The following is a 14764-nucleotide window of genomic DNA, read 5'->3' as shown; positions in this document are numbered from 1 at the left end:
GCCCTCCTGGACATCCTGATTGGCTATAGCCCTCCCATGTGCTTTGATCTGGCTGCTCTGATTGGTCGACGTCATGCCGCGAGCGCGAAGAAGCCCGTTTCCTGAGATTCGGTGCGCCCGCGTGCGGAGGCGTAGGGTGGGTGCCCTGGAAGGGAACTTAGGCGCTAGTGGCGCCTGGGCTCCTGGGTTTAGTCCCGGGGCACCATGGCCAGCGTCCACGAGAGCCTCTACTTCAACCCCATGATGACCAATGGGGTGGTGCACGCCAACGTGTTCGGCATCAAGGACTGGGTGACGCCTTATAAGATCGCGGTGCTGGTGCTGCTGAACGAGATGGGTCGTACTGGCGAGGCTGCCGTCAGCCTCATGGAGCGGCGGAGGCTCAACCAGCTGCTCCTGCCACTCCTGCAGGTGAGGGGCCCCTGCCGGCTCCTGCTCTTTCAGCAAACCTTGACTGAGCACCTGCTCTGTGCCACACACCTACCCACGGGTGGTCCGAGGGTGCTCATCAGATAATTCTCTCAACCCTGGAGGGCCTCGGGGGGGAAAAAGTTAATACCACCAGCTAACAATGAGTGCTTAAGATGGGCCAGGCGCTTTACATGCTTTTTTGGTTTTTTTTCAGGCTCATATCAGGCTCTCGCATTTATGAGCTGAGTGACTGGTAGAAGAGGTGTTTTCTCAGATCCTCCGTCTTTTGTAAAATAGGGCTACACGTAGTCCTGCGCGTTAAAGACATGAATCAAACAAGCGCCGTATCCTAGAGGACCTTAATAAGTAGTGATACTGATGTAAAGCTAACAGTGAACATCGCTTGAACACTTACTGTGTGCTAAGCATTTCATATGTTTTATTTCCTTTTTGCAGACTCAGATTGTAGCTCTACCTCCTACTAGCTGTGCAACTCGGACAGATTGTCTTGCCTATTTGGATGGCTGGTTTCCGTAAAATGGGAACAATAATAGAAATTGCCATGGGATGGCTGGATTAAATTAGAAGATCCTTGGGAAGCACTTCACAGTGCGTGGCACATAGTAAACGCTCAATGTTAGCAGCATTTTAAGGTGTTTTCGTAGGACATGTACCTTTCCTTATATCCGTTTTTCCGTTTATTTGTGTAATTACACGACTGATAACTCTCCCCTACTAGACTATCTCCCGTATGAGGGCAGAGTGTTTTTGTTCACTCTTGTATCCGGGAGACCTAGTACAGCGCCTAAATAAATACGTGGGAAGAGTGAAATGTAATACACCGTTTTGTGGTGAATGGGGCCGACTTCTTACAGGAAGCGGAAGGTTAAGCTGGAGAGTGAAGGATGAGCAATTTGTCTGTTCAGGAATAGTGGCAGCAGAAACAAAGGTGTGGGATCCTGGGCCCCCGAATTAAGGCATCTGAAGAGGTAAATCTAATAAAATTAGTACCCATAAGTTGCATTGTTACAAGTCAATATAGTCCATAAAGGGCTTTTTTTATTCCTCATGTATTTGTTGGGGGGAGAAGGGGTTTTGAGGACTCAGAGCTTAACTGGCTTGCCCAGTTAGTTAAATAAAAGGAGTGGGGCCTCTATAATTTGTAGCTTCCAGTCCCATCTACGTTACTATTATTTTAAGTTCGTTTTTCTCATTCAGCTAAAAGTCATAATACTAAAAAATGGGTAAGTAGAGAAATGAACAAAGCAGTGGTGTCTTAAGGCACACACCTTTCTGCCTTGCTCATGATGTTTTTCTGTTTTGGATTCTTCTTTCTGGTTCTTTACCTGCCTAAGTACTATATAGTTTTAATTGACGTGTGGATAGAATTCATCTAGTAACGTTCCAGCCAGATCCCCAATTCCTTATTATTTGGCTTGAAAAATTAGTTAATTTTTAACTACCCAATTAATACACAAAAGTTCTTTGTACAAACTTCAAATGATACTAAAATTGATGGAATGAAAGGTTATGGTTCTTCATACCCTCCAATCCTTTTCCCTCTAAGATTATCACTGTGAATGGTCATTCATTCAACTGTTTATCGAGTAGCAGTTCAAAATGGATCTTTCTAGACCTTTTGCTATATGTATGTATCTATGGATAGGTAGATGTATATGATTATAAGTAGACTCATATACATGTATCCTTTTAATTTAATTTTGCTTAACTGTTTTTTTTTGTTTTTTTTACACTATTGCTACTTCTGTTCTACAGCTTGCTTCTTTCATTGAACAAGTCAGGGAGATCTTTCCATGTCAGCACACTTGAATAGATCTACTTCATTCTTTTTAACAGCTGCATTGTATGCCACAGTAAGAAAAGAATCATAATTTTAATTAATACTAAAATAAATTTATAATGTATTATAAATTAACTATTGATGGACTGATAGGTTCTTTCAGTTTTTGTTCATTTCAAAAAATGCATACTGAACATACCTTCCCTTGAAGTGGAATTGCTGGTTATCCACATGTAAAATTGGCATGTATACTGTCAATTTATTCTCCAAGAAAGATTCAGTTTTTGTTTTAAATCTCCATTAAAGTAGTCTTCTTGATAGCTGAGGTTGCATACTCTTGTCTCTAGTGATACCTTATGTGAACTTGGACCCGTAGCATGTCTGCCTGCCTTACAAGGTCTTGGGAAGGATCAAACGAGATTATGTTTTTGAAAAACGGGGCACCTGTGTTTGTATAATGTTTCCCAGTTTGCAAAGCATTATCTTACTTAATCTTTGCCACAAACAAGGGAGATGGTTATTATTATCTCCATTTTCCTGATGTAGAGCTCAGGGAGGCTATCACTTTGCCATGATTACAACACTAAGAAGGAAGGAATGGTGGATCCTGGGACTACAGATCCTAGGCTTTTTCTCCATTTGAAGCCATTCCACTGACTAAATGAGAATGCTGTGCAAGTGTCATGTATTACTGCATTGGGTTAGAGGGACAGGTATTTTTCCCTTCCTGATTTGAGATTTCGTGTTTGGAATAATTGTTAAAGCAGAGAGATTGATAAGTGAATTCATGTTTATAGCTGTTTATCATTCTTTACCTCTTTAAAATTTGCCCATAACCTCCCTATCTCTCCTTTACCCAGGGCCCAGATATTACATTGTCCAAACTGTACAAGTTAATTGAAGAATCTTGTCCTCAGCTGGCAAATTCAGTGCAGATCAGGTAAAGTTCATTTTCTGTATATATATATGAAAAGATGTCAAAGTAGATAAAATGTTAAAAGGGCACGTGGCAATTCTTTTAAAAAGATATCTTGATCACTCTATGTTGTTTTCCTAAGTACTTTAAACTTTTTTGGAAAAGTGGTTAACATTAAACACACTGCTTCAAAATTTATTTTTCTGTATAGATTTACCTTGTTCTTTTGAAACGTTGCTGAGCATTCCATCTTTACTTGCTGATGTGTTATTGTGACAAATTCTATGATCAAGAAAACATCAGTGATGATACTTTTTAGAATATGGGAGTGACATTTTGGATTATCAAGTTTGTTTTATATGCCGTCATTTAATATGAATCTCCGGATTGCTTTTAAAATAGATTTCTTTCGATAATTGTGGAATATGAAATGTGGGAAGGTGTTCACAGGGCCTTCCTAAAATATGCACCTCAATTTTCTCATTCAGGATCAAACTGATGGCTGAAGGCGAATTGAAGGATATGGAACAATTTTTTGATGACCTTTCGGATTCTTTTTCTGGAACTGAACCAGAGGTTCACAAAACGAGTGTAGTAGGTATGAAGCTCTTCTAAAGAGAGCAGAGAATGTTTTCATTGAAGTGAGCGACTTTCTAAATCACGTCTATCTTTACTCTACACTGAATAAACACTGGGGGAGTTGGACATGCTTTGGTTTGCTTACATTGCCTTGCCATTTTGATCTATATTTAAATAACTGTCTTGTGGAAAAGCGTCTTCTGTTTTGTCTATAATAGTCAAGGTATTAGCCTGGTCCCGGGGGTTTTTAGGGTTTCTCAGCTCTTTCTCACAGTCCTGGGGGTCACTTGACTGCATTGCACAACTCTAAGTCAAAGTCACCAACTAAACTTGTATGAAGAGAGATAAGTAAGAATATGTTAGTGATACAGTTTAGAAGGTGAGGGCGTACATGAAACTTCTTGATGCTGTTGTATTAGCTGTATACCCAGGCTCCGTCCATCTGGCTGTTTTTGCAAGGTCGTTTTTGTTATTCCACCTCTGTTATTTATTGGGCTCTTGTATGCCAGGATGTGGACTTACAAGAGAGGCACGGGCCTTCTTTTTATGGAGACTACAGTCTGGTGGGTGGGGCCAGATGGTAAAAAGTAAACAAATACGATAATTTCAGATAGTTATAACAGCCACGAGAAAATATATTGGGTGGCTAAAGATGATAGCGAGCAGGTGGGTGGACTGAGCCCTGAATAAGAAGAAACCAGATTTATAAAGGATGGGGGAAGAACATTCTAGATGGAGGGAATAGCTACCGCAAGTGTCTCTTTGATTCTTTTGAAGGAAGAATTGCAACAAATATTCATCAAAATTTGTGTAGCCTGATTTCTTTTAGTGCCTTCACCTTGTCTGTGTCTTACGTTGTAGGTTTATTTCTGCGTCACATGATCTTGGCCTACAGTAAGCTTTCTTTCAGTCAAGTGTTTAAACTGTACACTGCCCTTCAACAGTACTTCCAAAATGGTGAGAAAAAGACAGTGGAGGATGCTGATATGGAACTGACCAGCACAGAGGAGGGCGAAAGAAAAATGGAAAAAGAAGAACTTGATGTATCTATAAGGTAACTTGGGTTTTTCTGTCCGGGATCTTTTTCCTGCAAAACAGTGTAGTTACAGGTGCAGTCCGTCCTCATTCATTCAGAGTTCGTGTGCTGGCTGTCATGTTTTTGCCCCTCCGGATCTAGGAAGTTGGCCCACATGGGCTACGTCAGTGGGCTCCTTGCCCTCCGACTTCTGATTGGGAGGCACTGGTGGGAAGTCGGAGGGCCAAGGAGGGCCAAGATCAGGGTGGTGATTCGCTGGCTCCCTTCCTTCGGGGTCACAGTGGCCCAGCTTAAGGTCACAGCTCTGATCAGGTAGCCCTCCCTGCATTCCTCAGGGGTCCGGCAACTAGGGCGATTTCCCAGGCCTGGTGTGTAAGGTGCCCCGCTGTTACCAGCCCCGGGGACTGTGTGCCCCCATTTTTGTAAGTGGTAATTTATTAAACTCTTCTCAAATTACCCTGTGTGAATGTGCCATTTGTTTTCTGCTGGGACCCCGACTGGTAGTGTTCATTACATCAGAGTAAATGAACAGTTGATTAATTCAGTGAAAATTTATTGAGTGCCTACTAAAGTTTAAGTAACCGCTGGGAATGTGGTGGCACTGCTCACCTAGTTGTTCGAAACCTAGGGTGGCCTGGGTTCCTTCCTCCTTCACCCCAACAGCCAGTCTGTGAGCACACCCAGTCAGTCAGTCTTTCCTCCACAGTACTTTTGGAATAGTTCACTTCTGTCATCCCTGCTCCCCCCGTAATCTTTCTGGATGACTTCTCCAGGGTCCTGACTCGTCTCCTGGCCTCCACTCTTGTCTTCTGCAATCCGTAGGGAGCATGCATGGGCACCTGTATGGGTGTAAATCACACCATGGCCCGCTTCTACCCTAAACCCTCATTGACTGTCCTTGGAATTCAGACAGAAAGCCAAGCTTGCCACGGCCTCTGCCTGCATGGTCTGGCCCCTGTCACCTACCCCACCTTGTTCTCCTTACTCTCCCTTCACCTTCAGCCGTCTAGCTGCTCTGCTTGCTGTCAGTTTCGTGACTACCCCAAGCTGATTTCTGCCTCAGGTTGCCTGGTCAGCTCTGGCTTCTCACCTCGCTTGTTCCCTTTCACCATTCAGCTCTCACTCCCACGTCCTCACACAGGCCTCCCCCGACCACATAGCTGAAGTAACCTCCATCCCAGATACGTCCAGCTCTTTATTTCCTAATAGCTCTCATCACTAAGTAGCTTTTTACATTTATTTGCTTACTTGTTTATATCTGTTCCCTCTGCCTCTGCACGCCTTCAGAGCTAAGACCCTTTCTGTCTTGTTTCCCTGCATTTTTCCCAGCACTTGGTACAGTGTCCGGCTCAGTGTGTCTGTAAATAGGTATCGGATAAATGAGTGCAGAAAATTAAAATACATATTTTATCGCCCACGCTGGTATCTTGTCCCATAACACACTTCTTGTTGACTTCCTTTTCTTCGCTGTCTCTCTTCTCTCCCCAACTGTTACCTGGGATCACGTCCCAAATCAACTACTTGTACTTGGAGGGGAAAACGTGTGTGTGTGTGTGTGTGTGTGTGTGTGTGTGTGTGTGTATTTCATATTCCCTGATCTCAAGTAGCTGACAGTGTGGTGAGGAAGATGGACACGTAAACAGATCATCACAATCCAGTGTGTTCAGAGCTCTGATTTACGTAAGCCTCGCCTGCCCTGAGCAGCCTGGAGAGGCCCCTTGCAGGTGGGGGTGGGGTGGGGTGGTGACTGTGTGTAGACAGAGAATGCTTCCCTGCAGTTCCTGTGAGTTACGTGATTCGTTCAGTACATCCTGGGGGCAAGACTATAGTACCATTAACTCCTTCCCAAACCTCCCTCACTTAGCGTTGCTTAACAATGCTTCTCACGTCTTGGAAAGGAATATAGTGCAGGGCTGAGGGTCTGGCCCTGGAGTCAGACCACTGAGTTTGCATTCTGGCTCCTTCCCTTATTCCCTGTCAGACCTTGGGCCAGTCACTCATCCTCTCTGTGCTTCAATTTCTTTTAATGCAAAATGGGGGAGATGGCACCTCCTCAGAGGGTGGATGTGAGAATTAAATGATACAGCCATACAAAGTGTTTAGAACAGTACCTAGTGTTTAGTAAAGTCAACAAATACTATTATTCTTCTCTAATTTTTTTTACTACTATTCTTCTCTAAGGAAGGCTTCCAGGTAACAGTGTGATCTTTGTTCTAGCTACTTTCTGTGCTTAAAGTAGCAGAATGTCACTTATTCAGAAATGTTAAAATTCACACTTTTCTTACTATAATTTGGCTTTCTCCTAAATTAACCTGCTTTTATTAGGTCTAACTGCATCTTTTTTATTTTATCCTATTCTCAGAATTCATTAGTGTGTAATCCATTGTATTTAGTGTTAAGGTATATGGTTTCAGAAAATAGTATACATTTAGTCAGCTGAATTTCATCACTGAAATAAAAGAAATATGTTATTTAAATGTTATTCTAATTAAATAGTATAATCCTTTGTCCAAAAAGAAACAATTTTACTTGGTATGGGATATTGTTTATTTTACAAGATATATTTACTTATATTTCTTGATGCTTTTAAAAAAGAAAATTTCATGTTTTTCTTTGTGTGATCTTTTCTAATGTTTGTTGCATTACGAGAAGCTTCTCACTTTAGCCCTTTCTTCTGTTGTTTTTTGAGTTATTGGAATGTTTTTAGATTCCTTTTCTCCAGGGACAGGATTTTTTTTTGCCCTAGAAATTTGTACTGAAATTAGAAGAGGGAAAGTAATATTGAATAGCTTGCAAATCTCCCATCTAACAATGAAATTATTCCTATTTGAAAATGGAACCCAACTGTTAATTTAAGGAAGGGGATAGTCAGGCAACAAATGTTTATCAGGTGTCTTTAAAAATCCAATTGCAGAAGAAAGTGCAAACCGAAATTTGCCTTCAGCCTCCTTTTGCTCAGGGGCAGCTTTGTGTCCTGCAATTGAAGTCCAGCCTATAGGATTACACCACGTGAGCGTGAGTGAAGGCGGCTAGTCTGCAAGCTGCGGGAACTGCATCTTCTCGGTGCTTCTAAAAGGACCTAACGAAAGTAGAAATTCTCCAGTATTTCTTCACTTGCCAGTGATTTCATATAACTCCCAATTCATTAAATGTATTCAACCAATACTTACTGACTACTTCCTGTGTGCCAGGGACTAAGTTAGGTGCTGTGCTGTCAGTGAAAAGCGGAGTGTCCCTGTCCTCGTGGAGTTAGGTGGAGAGGGTCAGGTAATAGAGAGGTAACTATATTAATAAAGTAATGTAATTTCAGAGAGTGTCGGTGCAATAAAGACATGAAATGGGACACAAGGACAGAGAATAATGGGGGTACTGTTAGGGAAGGCCTCTTTAAGACTGGGAGCTGGGTGATGAAGCTAGCTGGCCCGGAGAAGAGTTGCCCAGACAGGACAGGCTGCCAATGTGGAGGGATGGGAGGGAGGGTGGTGTGGCCTGAGAGCGTAAGGCTGGGAGGAAGGGCTGGGTCACCCCCTCTGGCCACACCCCTCGGAAGGGCTCAGGTCCTTGTGGTCTCCTTGAATGTTTAGTAGCTGTTCTGTCTCAGTGCCTCCTGTCCCCTGCTTCGTCCTGTCACTACCCTGTTCAGAGAGCGCCAGAGATTCCACACATTCTCCCAGCCTGCTGTGGAAGGCCGTCCACAGTTGACCTTTCTGACCTTACCTTCTCAACTTGGATCCTTTACCCCGGCCAGCCAGGTCTGCTTGTCTCCCTGTAACATGCCCGGCCTGTTCCCATTCTGCCTCTTTCGTTTTCTTGTCCTGGAATGCTTTCTCCCGTCCTCATCGTTTCCCCCGCTCCTTCCCGACTTTCAAGTCCCTCACCACTCCAGCTGCAGTGGTTTCTCCCTTTCCTGAGTACAGAGTTTGGATTCATCCTTGGTGTTTGTCGTTTACTGCCAGCTTTCACATGGCTGGTCTTAGCCTTCGTAGCCTTAATAGACGGTAAGCCCATTAAGACATTGTATTGCCCCCGGCACCTCAACTAGTGTTTTATGCATTGCAAGTACGCAGAACAAAAGTTTGTTGATTGATCAATCCTATGTTATATTTTTAATTTTTCAATTGTAATGGTAGATCTAAGCTCTTTAGAAGAGTTTGCAGACTTGTTTTGAGAATCTGCTGAATGCCATGCACGACCTCCACATTAAAAATGTACATCCGTGCAGACTTTGCTTGTGGTTTTACAAGGTTCATGGACTCCTTAAAGCCCATCCATGGGCCCAGGTTAAGTGCCCTTGATTCACGGCACTAGTATGTCTAAACTTCTGTCCAGCTGAGAACTGGATTCATAAACAAAGTATACTTGAGCCCTTTTCCTGAAAGGAATGCCTCTGTGGCTTGAGAGTTACTTTCTCCTGCATGTATTTTGGCCTAGGAAGCAAAGGATGAGTCAGTAAAGCATGCTTTGGGCCATGATACTTTTATTCGCTCTTCCCAAGCTTGTTTATGTCGGCCACGGTTGCCACCATGGAAACCAGAGCCAAATGTGATCTTCATTTGTAATAACTGTATTTGCCTTCATTTGTAGCAGTTTTACGTTGCATGACTCTGATGATCTCTATTTTATTAAGCTTTGCTCCTGTGCTCCTCTGTCCTTTATTATACGCAACCCCAAATCTGTTTTCAGGACAGGGTTTAGGTAAATCAAGCATTTGGTAACACTGAGCATCATGGACCTTAGAGGAGGACGGGGCTGGTAGTGGTGTGTCCAGTTTCACTCAGACTCGCACCTGTCTCTAGCCTTTTTGTGGAGAGTCATATTTATTTCAAGCCTTGGGCTTATTTTGTTTAAGGACATGTTAAGAGAAAAGGGCTTGTTATTGCCCAGACACTTAACTGTTTTCCATTTGAGAACTTGGCCTGTGGCTTTTTTTTCCATTTCCCTCTGGGTCACTATTGTGTCACAGATCTTTGTTAGGCCTGGGTCAGGGCCGGTTCTTGGCAGCTGCGATGATACACTGCCTTAGGGTTGTTAGGTGATATTTATTGGAAATGAAACCAAGAGCGTATTAGAGCAGCTCTTCCCAGAGTGTTTTCTATGGAACACTAGTGCTTCTTGAGAGGTGTGAGGGAAGGACTCTTGGTACCAGTGAGTTTAGTCAATGGTGTGTTAAACAAAAGTCAAGTTTCTTTTGTTGGAATTCTCTAATGTGCATCACTCCTCTCAAAGTGAGACAGAGTATACAACTTTCCCCCAATTATTTAACCTCAGAAGCACTTTTTTTAGAATACCTGTTTACATATTGTTTGCATGAGACAGTTGGAGAACTGCTGTATTAGACCCAGGTGCTTATACAAGTGTTACTGTGAGTAAATCCTGATTTTTATACTTATCACAGTCCTTTATAGAGAAGCCTTTTCGTCAGAGTCATGTGGCAAAAGGGTAATATTGATACTTTGCCCTCAAAAGAAGACTGTTTGTCTTATTGACAAATGTACAGATTTGTCACATCTAGATTTACAGTAGTACATGTCTTGTTCATTGGTTCTTTGTAATCTAAACTTCCAGGCAGATGGTTATTTCTTAGGTGAAGCCTCTGTTTCCTGCTCTTGAATAGAGTACCATCTTGTCTCTGTAGCATGGAGTTAGAAACTCTTCATTCATTCATTTCCCAAACTCTGAGTGCCTGTGTGCCTGGGCATGGCACAGGGCCTGGCACTGGGTATTCACATACCATTGCGGGTAAGAACCACCATGCTCGCCAGTGGGGATACAAGTGCTGTGATAAGCATCCCTAGGAGACAGTGGCAGCTCAAATGAGAGGTTTCAGGAGAGATTCTTAGAGGGTATGACACTTGAGGTAATGTAGAGTGATGGCTGGTGTGCAACAGTCTAGCCGAGCGGGAAAATGGGCCCTGCATAGAGGAAGTCGGGGTTGGGGCTGGGGGGGGCTTCTTGTCTTGTCCTGATTGGAGACCTGGAAGGAGCTCATCAGGGCTGGAGTGTAGGTGAGGAAGAGAAGGCGAAGGAGAGAGGTGGGAGGTAGGACCACTGAGGAAGCATTGCACCTGCCCTGCTGAACATGTAGACTTCATTCTGGAAGCTGATAGGATCCATTGAAGGGCTCTAAATCAGGGACAGCACGATCACTTTGCATTTTAGAAAGATCACGCTAAGAGCTGGGTAGAATTTAGATCTGTATGTGTCCATGATTATATTGTTTGACAGGTCACAGTTTGTGAACTCTTCTCTTAAAGAATGTATTTGACTTTTAAGCATTACCATTTTCACTGTGCTGTAATTCTTTATATTATTTTTGTTTTGTTTTTTTCTAGAGAAGAAGAGGTATCTTGTAGTGGTCCACTGTCCCAAAAACAAGCAGAATTTTTTCTTTCTCAACAGGTATGTTTATTCTGTAATTTATCATGAACTTTCTTTAAAATTCTGTGACATTGTATAATATGGTACGGGATACGCCTGTTATATTAGTAGGTTTATTGGCAAATTATCCCCTACTCTTGCATTATCGCTTACTCTTGGCCCTCTTTCTTCACTAACAATGCAAATGTCACTATGTGGCCCTTCCTATTTTGTGAGGGATTTTATTTTTCTATTAAAGTTATAGTACAGGTTCTTTTAGTAATGGTGTGTGATGAATACAACTCCCAAACATGCTTCTAAACATGATTTAGAAGACTTACATCCCTTTCTCCAACATTTTATTATGGACATTTTCAAACAGAAAGAAAAATTGAAAAGCATTATGCAGTGAATACCCATATACCTATCACCTACTTCCTACAATTAATATTTTGCTATTAATCACATGTATCTACCTATCCTCTTTCCATTTCTTTCTTTTTTCCCTTCCTTCCTTCCTTCCTTCCTTCCTTCCTTCCTTCCTTCCTTCCTTCCTTCCTTCCTTCCTTCCTTCTTTTTTATGCATTTCAAGTTGCAGACATCAGTACACTTCACCCCAAACACTTTGCTGGTATTTTTGAGCCATGCTTTTTCATTTTTCAGTAATAGAAGCTGAACATTTTTCTCTCATGTTATTTTCAAGCATAGAATTTTGATTGTTTTTGTTGAACTTCCCAGTTTTCCCTAATTTTTATCTTAATTTTCTGTCTGCAGAAAATGTAATGTTTAGTTCTAGATAAAAGTGGTAGAAACATCCCTGCAGATGAAATTTCAAACAGATTAGAAAAACCCATCTAGACAATTGGTTAACTATAGAGGAGAAAATAGAGCTGGAGCCTCACACCTCAGTATATTACAGATGGATTAAAGGGATAAATGTAAATATTTAAAGCTGTAATTAAACTAGAAAGAACTATAAACTTTTAATTGATCTCTGGGTGGGGAAAGACTTTCTAAACATAAAAGCTGTGAAAGAAACACATAGGAGAGGATCATTTGATTTTCCAGCATCAAAATTAAAAATGTCTGCATGTCAGAACACGTTCTCACAACATTAAAAGCCAAACAACAAAATGAAGACAGTATTTGCAATAAATATGACAGTCAAAGGGTTAATACTTTTGCTTTAAAAATCATATTTTCAAAGACTTTGATGATGAGACAAAGTCTGTAATAATATTAAGTAAAAAGAGCAGGAAGGAAAATTATGTGTTCTAATTTTGTTAAAAATATCGTGTGTACATATATGTATACTCATATACATACTTATATAAACACACATACACAAAAGACACTGGAATAAGATACACTGAAGAATTAATAGTGTTATTTCTGGGTAGAGGGATTACAGGTGGTTTTTGTTGTCTGTATGCTTTTCCATAGTTTTGGAATCTTCTATAATGATATAATGAATTAAAGTGGACTTAGAAATTATTATCACTTATAAAGAAAAATTTGTCTAGATAGAATTGAAGTGTCTATAACCCAGTTAAGTGCTAATATTTAATTTGGAACTAGTGTTCTACATGTTTTATATAATCATTGCTGATACCATCCATTTGAAACAAATAACTACGAGTAGGGCAACTGGGTGCCATACGGCCCTTTGCAGCCCTGTAACACACTCTGCCGGCCTTGAAGGGGCTTACCGCCTGTGGGTGGGGTCAGACTGGCACTTTTTATATAGCTTGGTAAGTACTACAGGATGGGTTAGTGCAGGGGCTTATGGGAGCAAGTAGGGGCTTATAGGACCTTACCTAGTCTAGAAGGTTAGAAGTAGGTTTACTGTGTTTCCCTGAAAATAAGACCTAACCAGAAAAGAAGCCTGAGCATGATTTTTCAGGACGACATCCCGAACATAAGCCCTAATGTGTCTTTTGGAGCAAAAATTAATATAAGACCCAGTCTTATTTTCGGGGAAACATGGTATCTACATTGCGGCCTGAAGGATTAGCAGTTGTTTGCATGGGAGGAGTGTGTGGATGGGGAGGCTTACTGTTTCAAGAAGAGGGAACAGTGTTCTTTCTGGTCAAGAGGAGAGAGTAGCCGCAGAAAAGAAAAGAATCAGATGATGCTGTTTAGTATGACGTTTCCACGTTTACTGGCCGTTTCTGTCTACTGAGTTGTCATGTTTACGTTTCAGGCTTCTTTGTTAAAGAATGATGAGACCAAAGCCCTCACTCCAGCTTCTTTGCAGAAAGAACTGAACAACTTGTTGAAATTTAATCCTGATTTTGCTGAAGCGGTGAGTCTTTTCCAGAATTTGTTGCTGAGCGGAAAAGAAACAACAAGGCTACTCTCCATATCTGGGAGCCATGCAAAGGAGGATCGGTACTGGCCTAGATTCTTGGGAAGAAACCATGTTGAGGGCAAGTAAATAGCTCAGCCTGCGTGGCAGTTGTCCCTCCCGCCCCGACCCCTGGCCCAGTAGGGATTGCTTCAACCTAATGATGTTCTCTTTCATTCGTCGTCTCTCTGATGTTGTGAATAATGGGCGTGATAGAGGTGACCGAGTTTTTTAAGAATTGAGTTCCTAAAAATTCTTTCCTTTCTCCACTTTTGTCAGTGTAGTTTTTGTTTTGTGTTTAAGGTCAAATAACACCATTCCTTAATGGATTTTTACCCTGAAAAACTTTTCTTAATAGCACCTGGCTTTGGCATGTGACTTTATGCACATGTAGAAAGATACCTGTTTTGCTCCCTGGTAACTGGGATCTGCCTGTTTGGAGGGAATTTTAAATCAGAGAAATCAAACAAAATGAAAACAGTTTCAAGATAGAAAATAATTAACTTGGTAGACTAGTACAAGTATCACTGTGTTTTAACTTGGACATTTAGAAAAATTAATTGTATAGTTTTTAATATCAATTTAGGTTTTAAAATCTTTAGTTTTGAACTCTCAATATTCCTTACTCCCCGAGCTAGGTGAGTGGCCTCTCCATCCTCACATGTCACCTGGTAGAACCAGTGACACAGTGGATGTAGTTTAGGATAAAATGCTGACGTGCATACTAATGGCACTCCTGTTTTTCATTTGAGGTCTCCTTCTGGGAGGAAACAAACCATTGTATCTTGAACCTGTTTTCTCTGCCTGGGGGGGAAATATGAACCTAAACTACGGCTGTCTTGTTAGAAGGGTAGGGGATACCTGGGTGTCTGCAGCCAGTAAGTGGGACTGAATTTGTCTCACACAAGAGGAAGCGGTACATTTACATTAAGGGGACTGTTTCTTGTTTTAGCATTATCTCAGCTACTTAAACAACCTCCGGGTCCAAGATGTTTTCAGCTCAACACACAGCCTCCTGCATTATTTTGACCGCCTGATTCTTACTGGAGCCGAAAGCAAAAGTAACGGGGAAGAGGGCTACGGCCGGAGCTTGAGATACGCTGCTCTGAACCTGGCCGCCCTGCACTGCCGCTTCGGACACTAGTAAGTTTATAGATGGTTTATCCAGGCAGAGATTGAAGACATAACGTCAAATGTTAATTGAGATGATTTTTTTTTTTTTAATGCTGTATTAAAAAGAAGAAGAAAAGAAAGGAAGGGTGCTGACTGACTGACCTGGACTTGTCAATAACTTCCAAAAGGGAAGTTTTTTCACAG

General features: G+C 41.7%; 1 protein-coding gene across 3 annotated transcripts in view; it reads left to right on the top strand.

Annotated features, from left to right (window-relative positions):
• The first annotated feature begins 100 nt into the window (after positions 1-100).
• The window catches only part of ANAPC5 (anaphase promoting complex subunit 5), a 32109-nt gene continuing 17445 nt past the window's right edge, over positions 101-14764 (top strand). The window contains exons 1-8 of one of the 3 annotated variants that reach the window (XM_074321742.1): positions 124-411; positions 2188-2285; positions 3073-3152; positions 3617-3726; positions 4569-4761; positions 11076-11142; positions 13304-13405; positions 14400-14590. In XM_074321742.1, coding sequence (XP_074177843.1) covers positions 2226-2285; positions 3073-3152; positions 3617-3726; positions 4569-4761; positions 11076-11142; positions 13304-13405; positions 14400-14590 — 803 coding nt within the window. In that variant the 5' untranslated portion in view covers positions 124-411; positions 2188-2225. Of the gene's footprint in view, positions 412-1286; positions 1401-2187; positions 2286-3072; positions 3153-3616; positions 3727-4568; positions 4762-11075; positions 11143-13303; positions 13406-14399; positions 14591-14764 lie in introns of all 3 variants that reach the window. The other 2 variants (XM_019734088.2, XM_019734087.2) reach the window with 2 other exon arrangements.

Source organism: Rhinolophus sinicus, linkage group LG16 (assembly GCF_036562045.2).
Source record: "Rhinolophus sinicus isolate RSC01 linkage group LG16, ASM3656204v1, whole genome shotgun sequence".
Lineage (NCBI taxonomy): Eukaryota > Metazoa > Chordata > Mammalia > Chiroptera > Rhinolophidae > Rhinolophus > Rhinolophus sinicus.
Note: the sequence above shows the minus strand (reverse complement) of the source record. Positions and strands in the feature narration are given on the sequence as shown.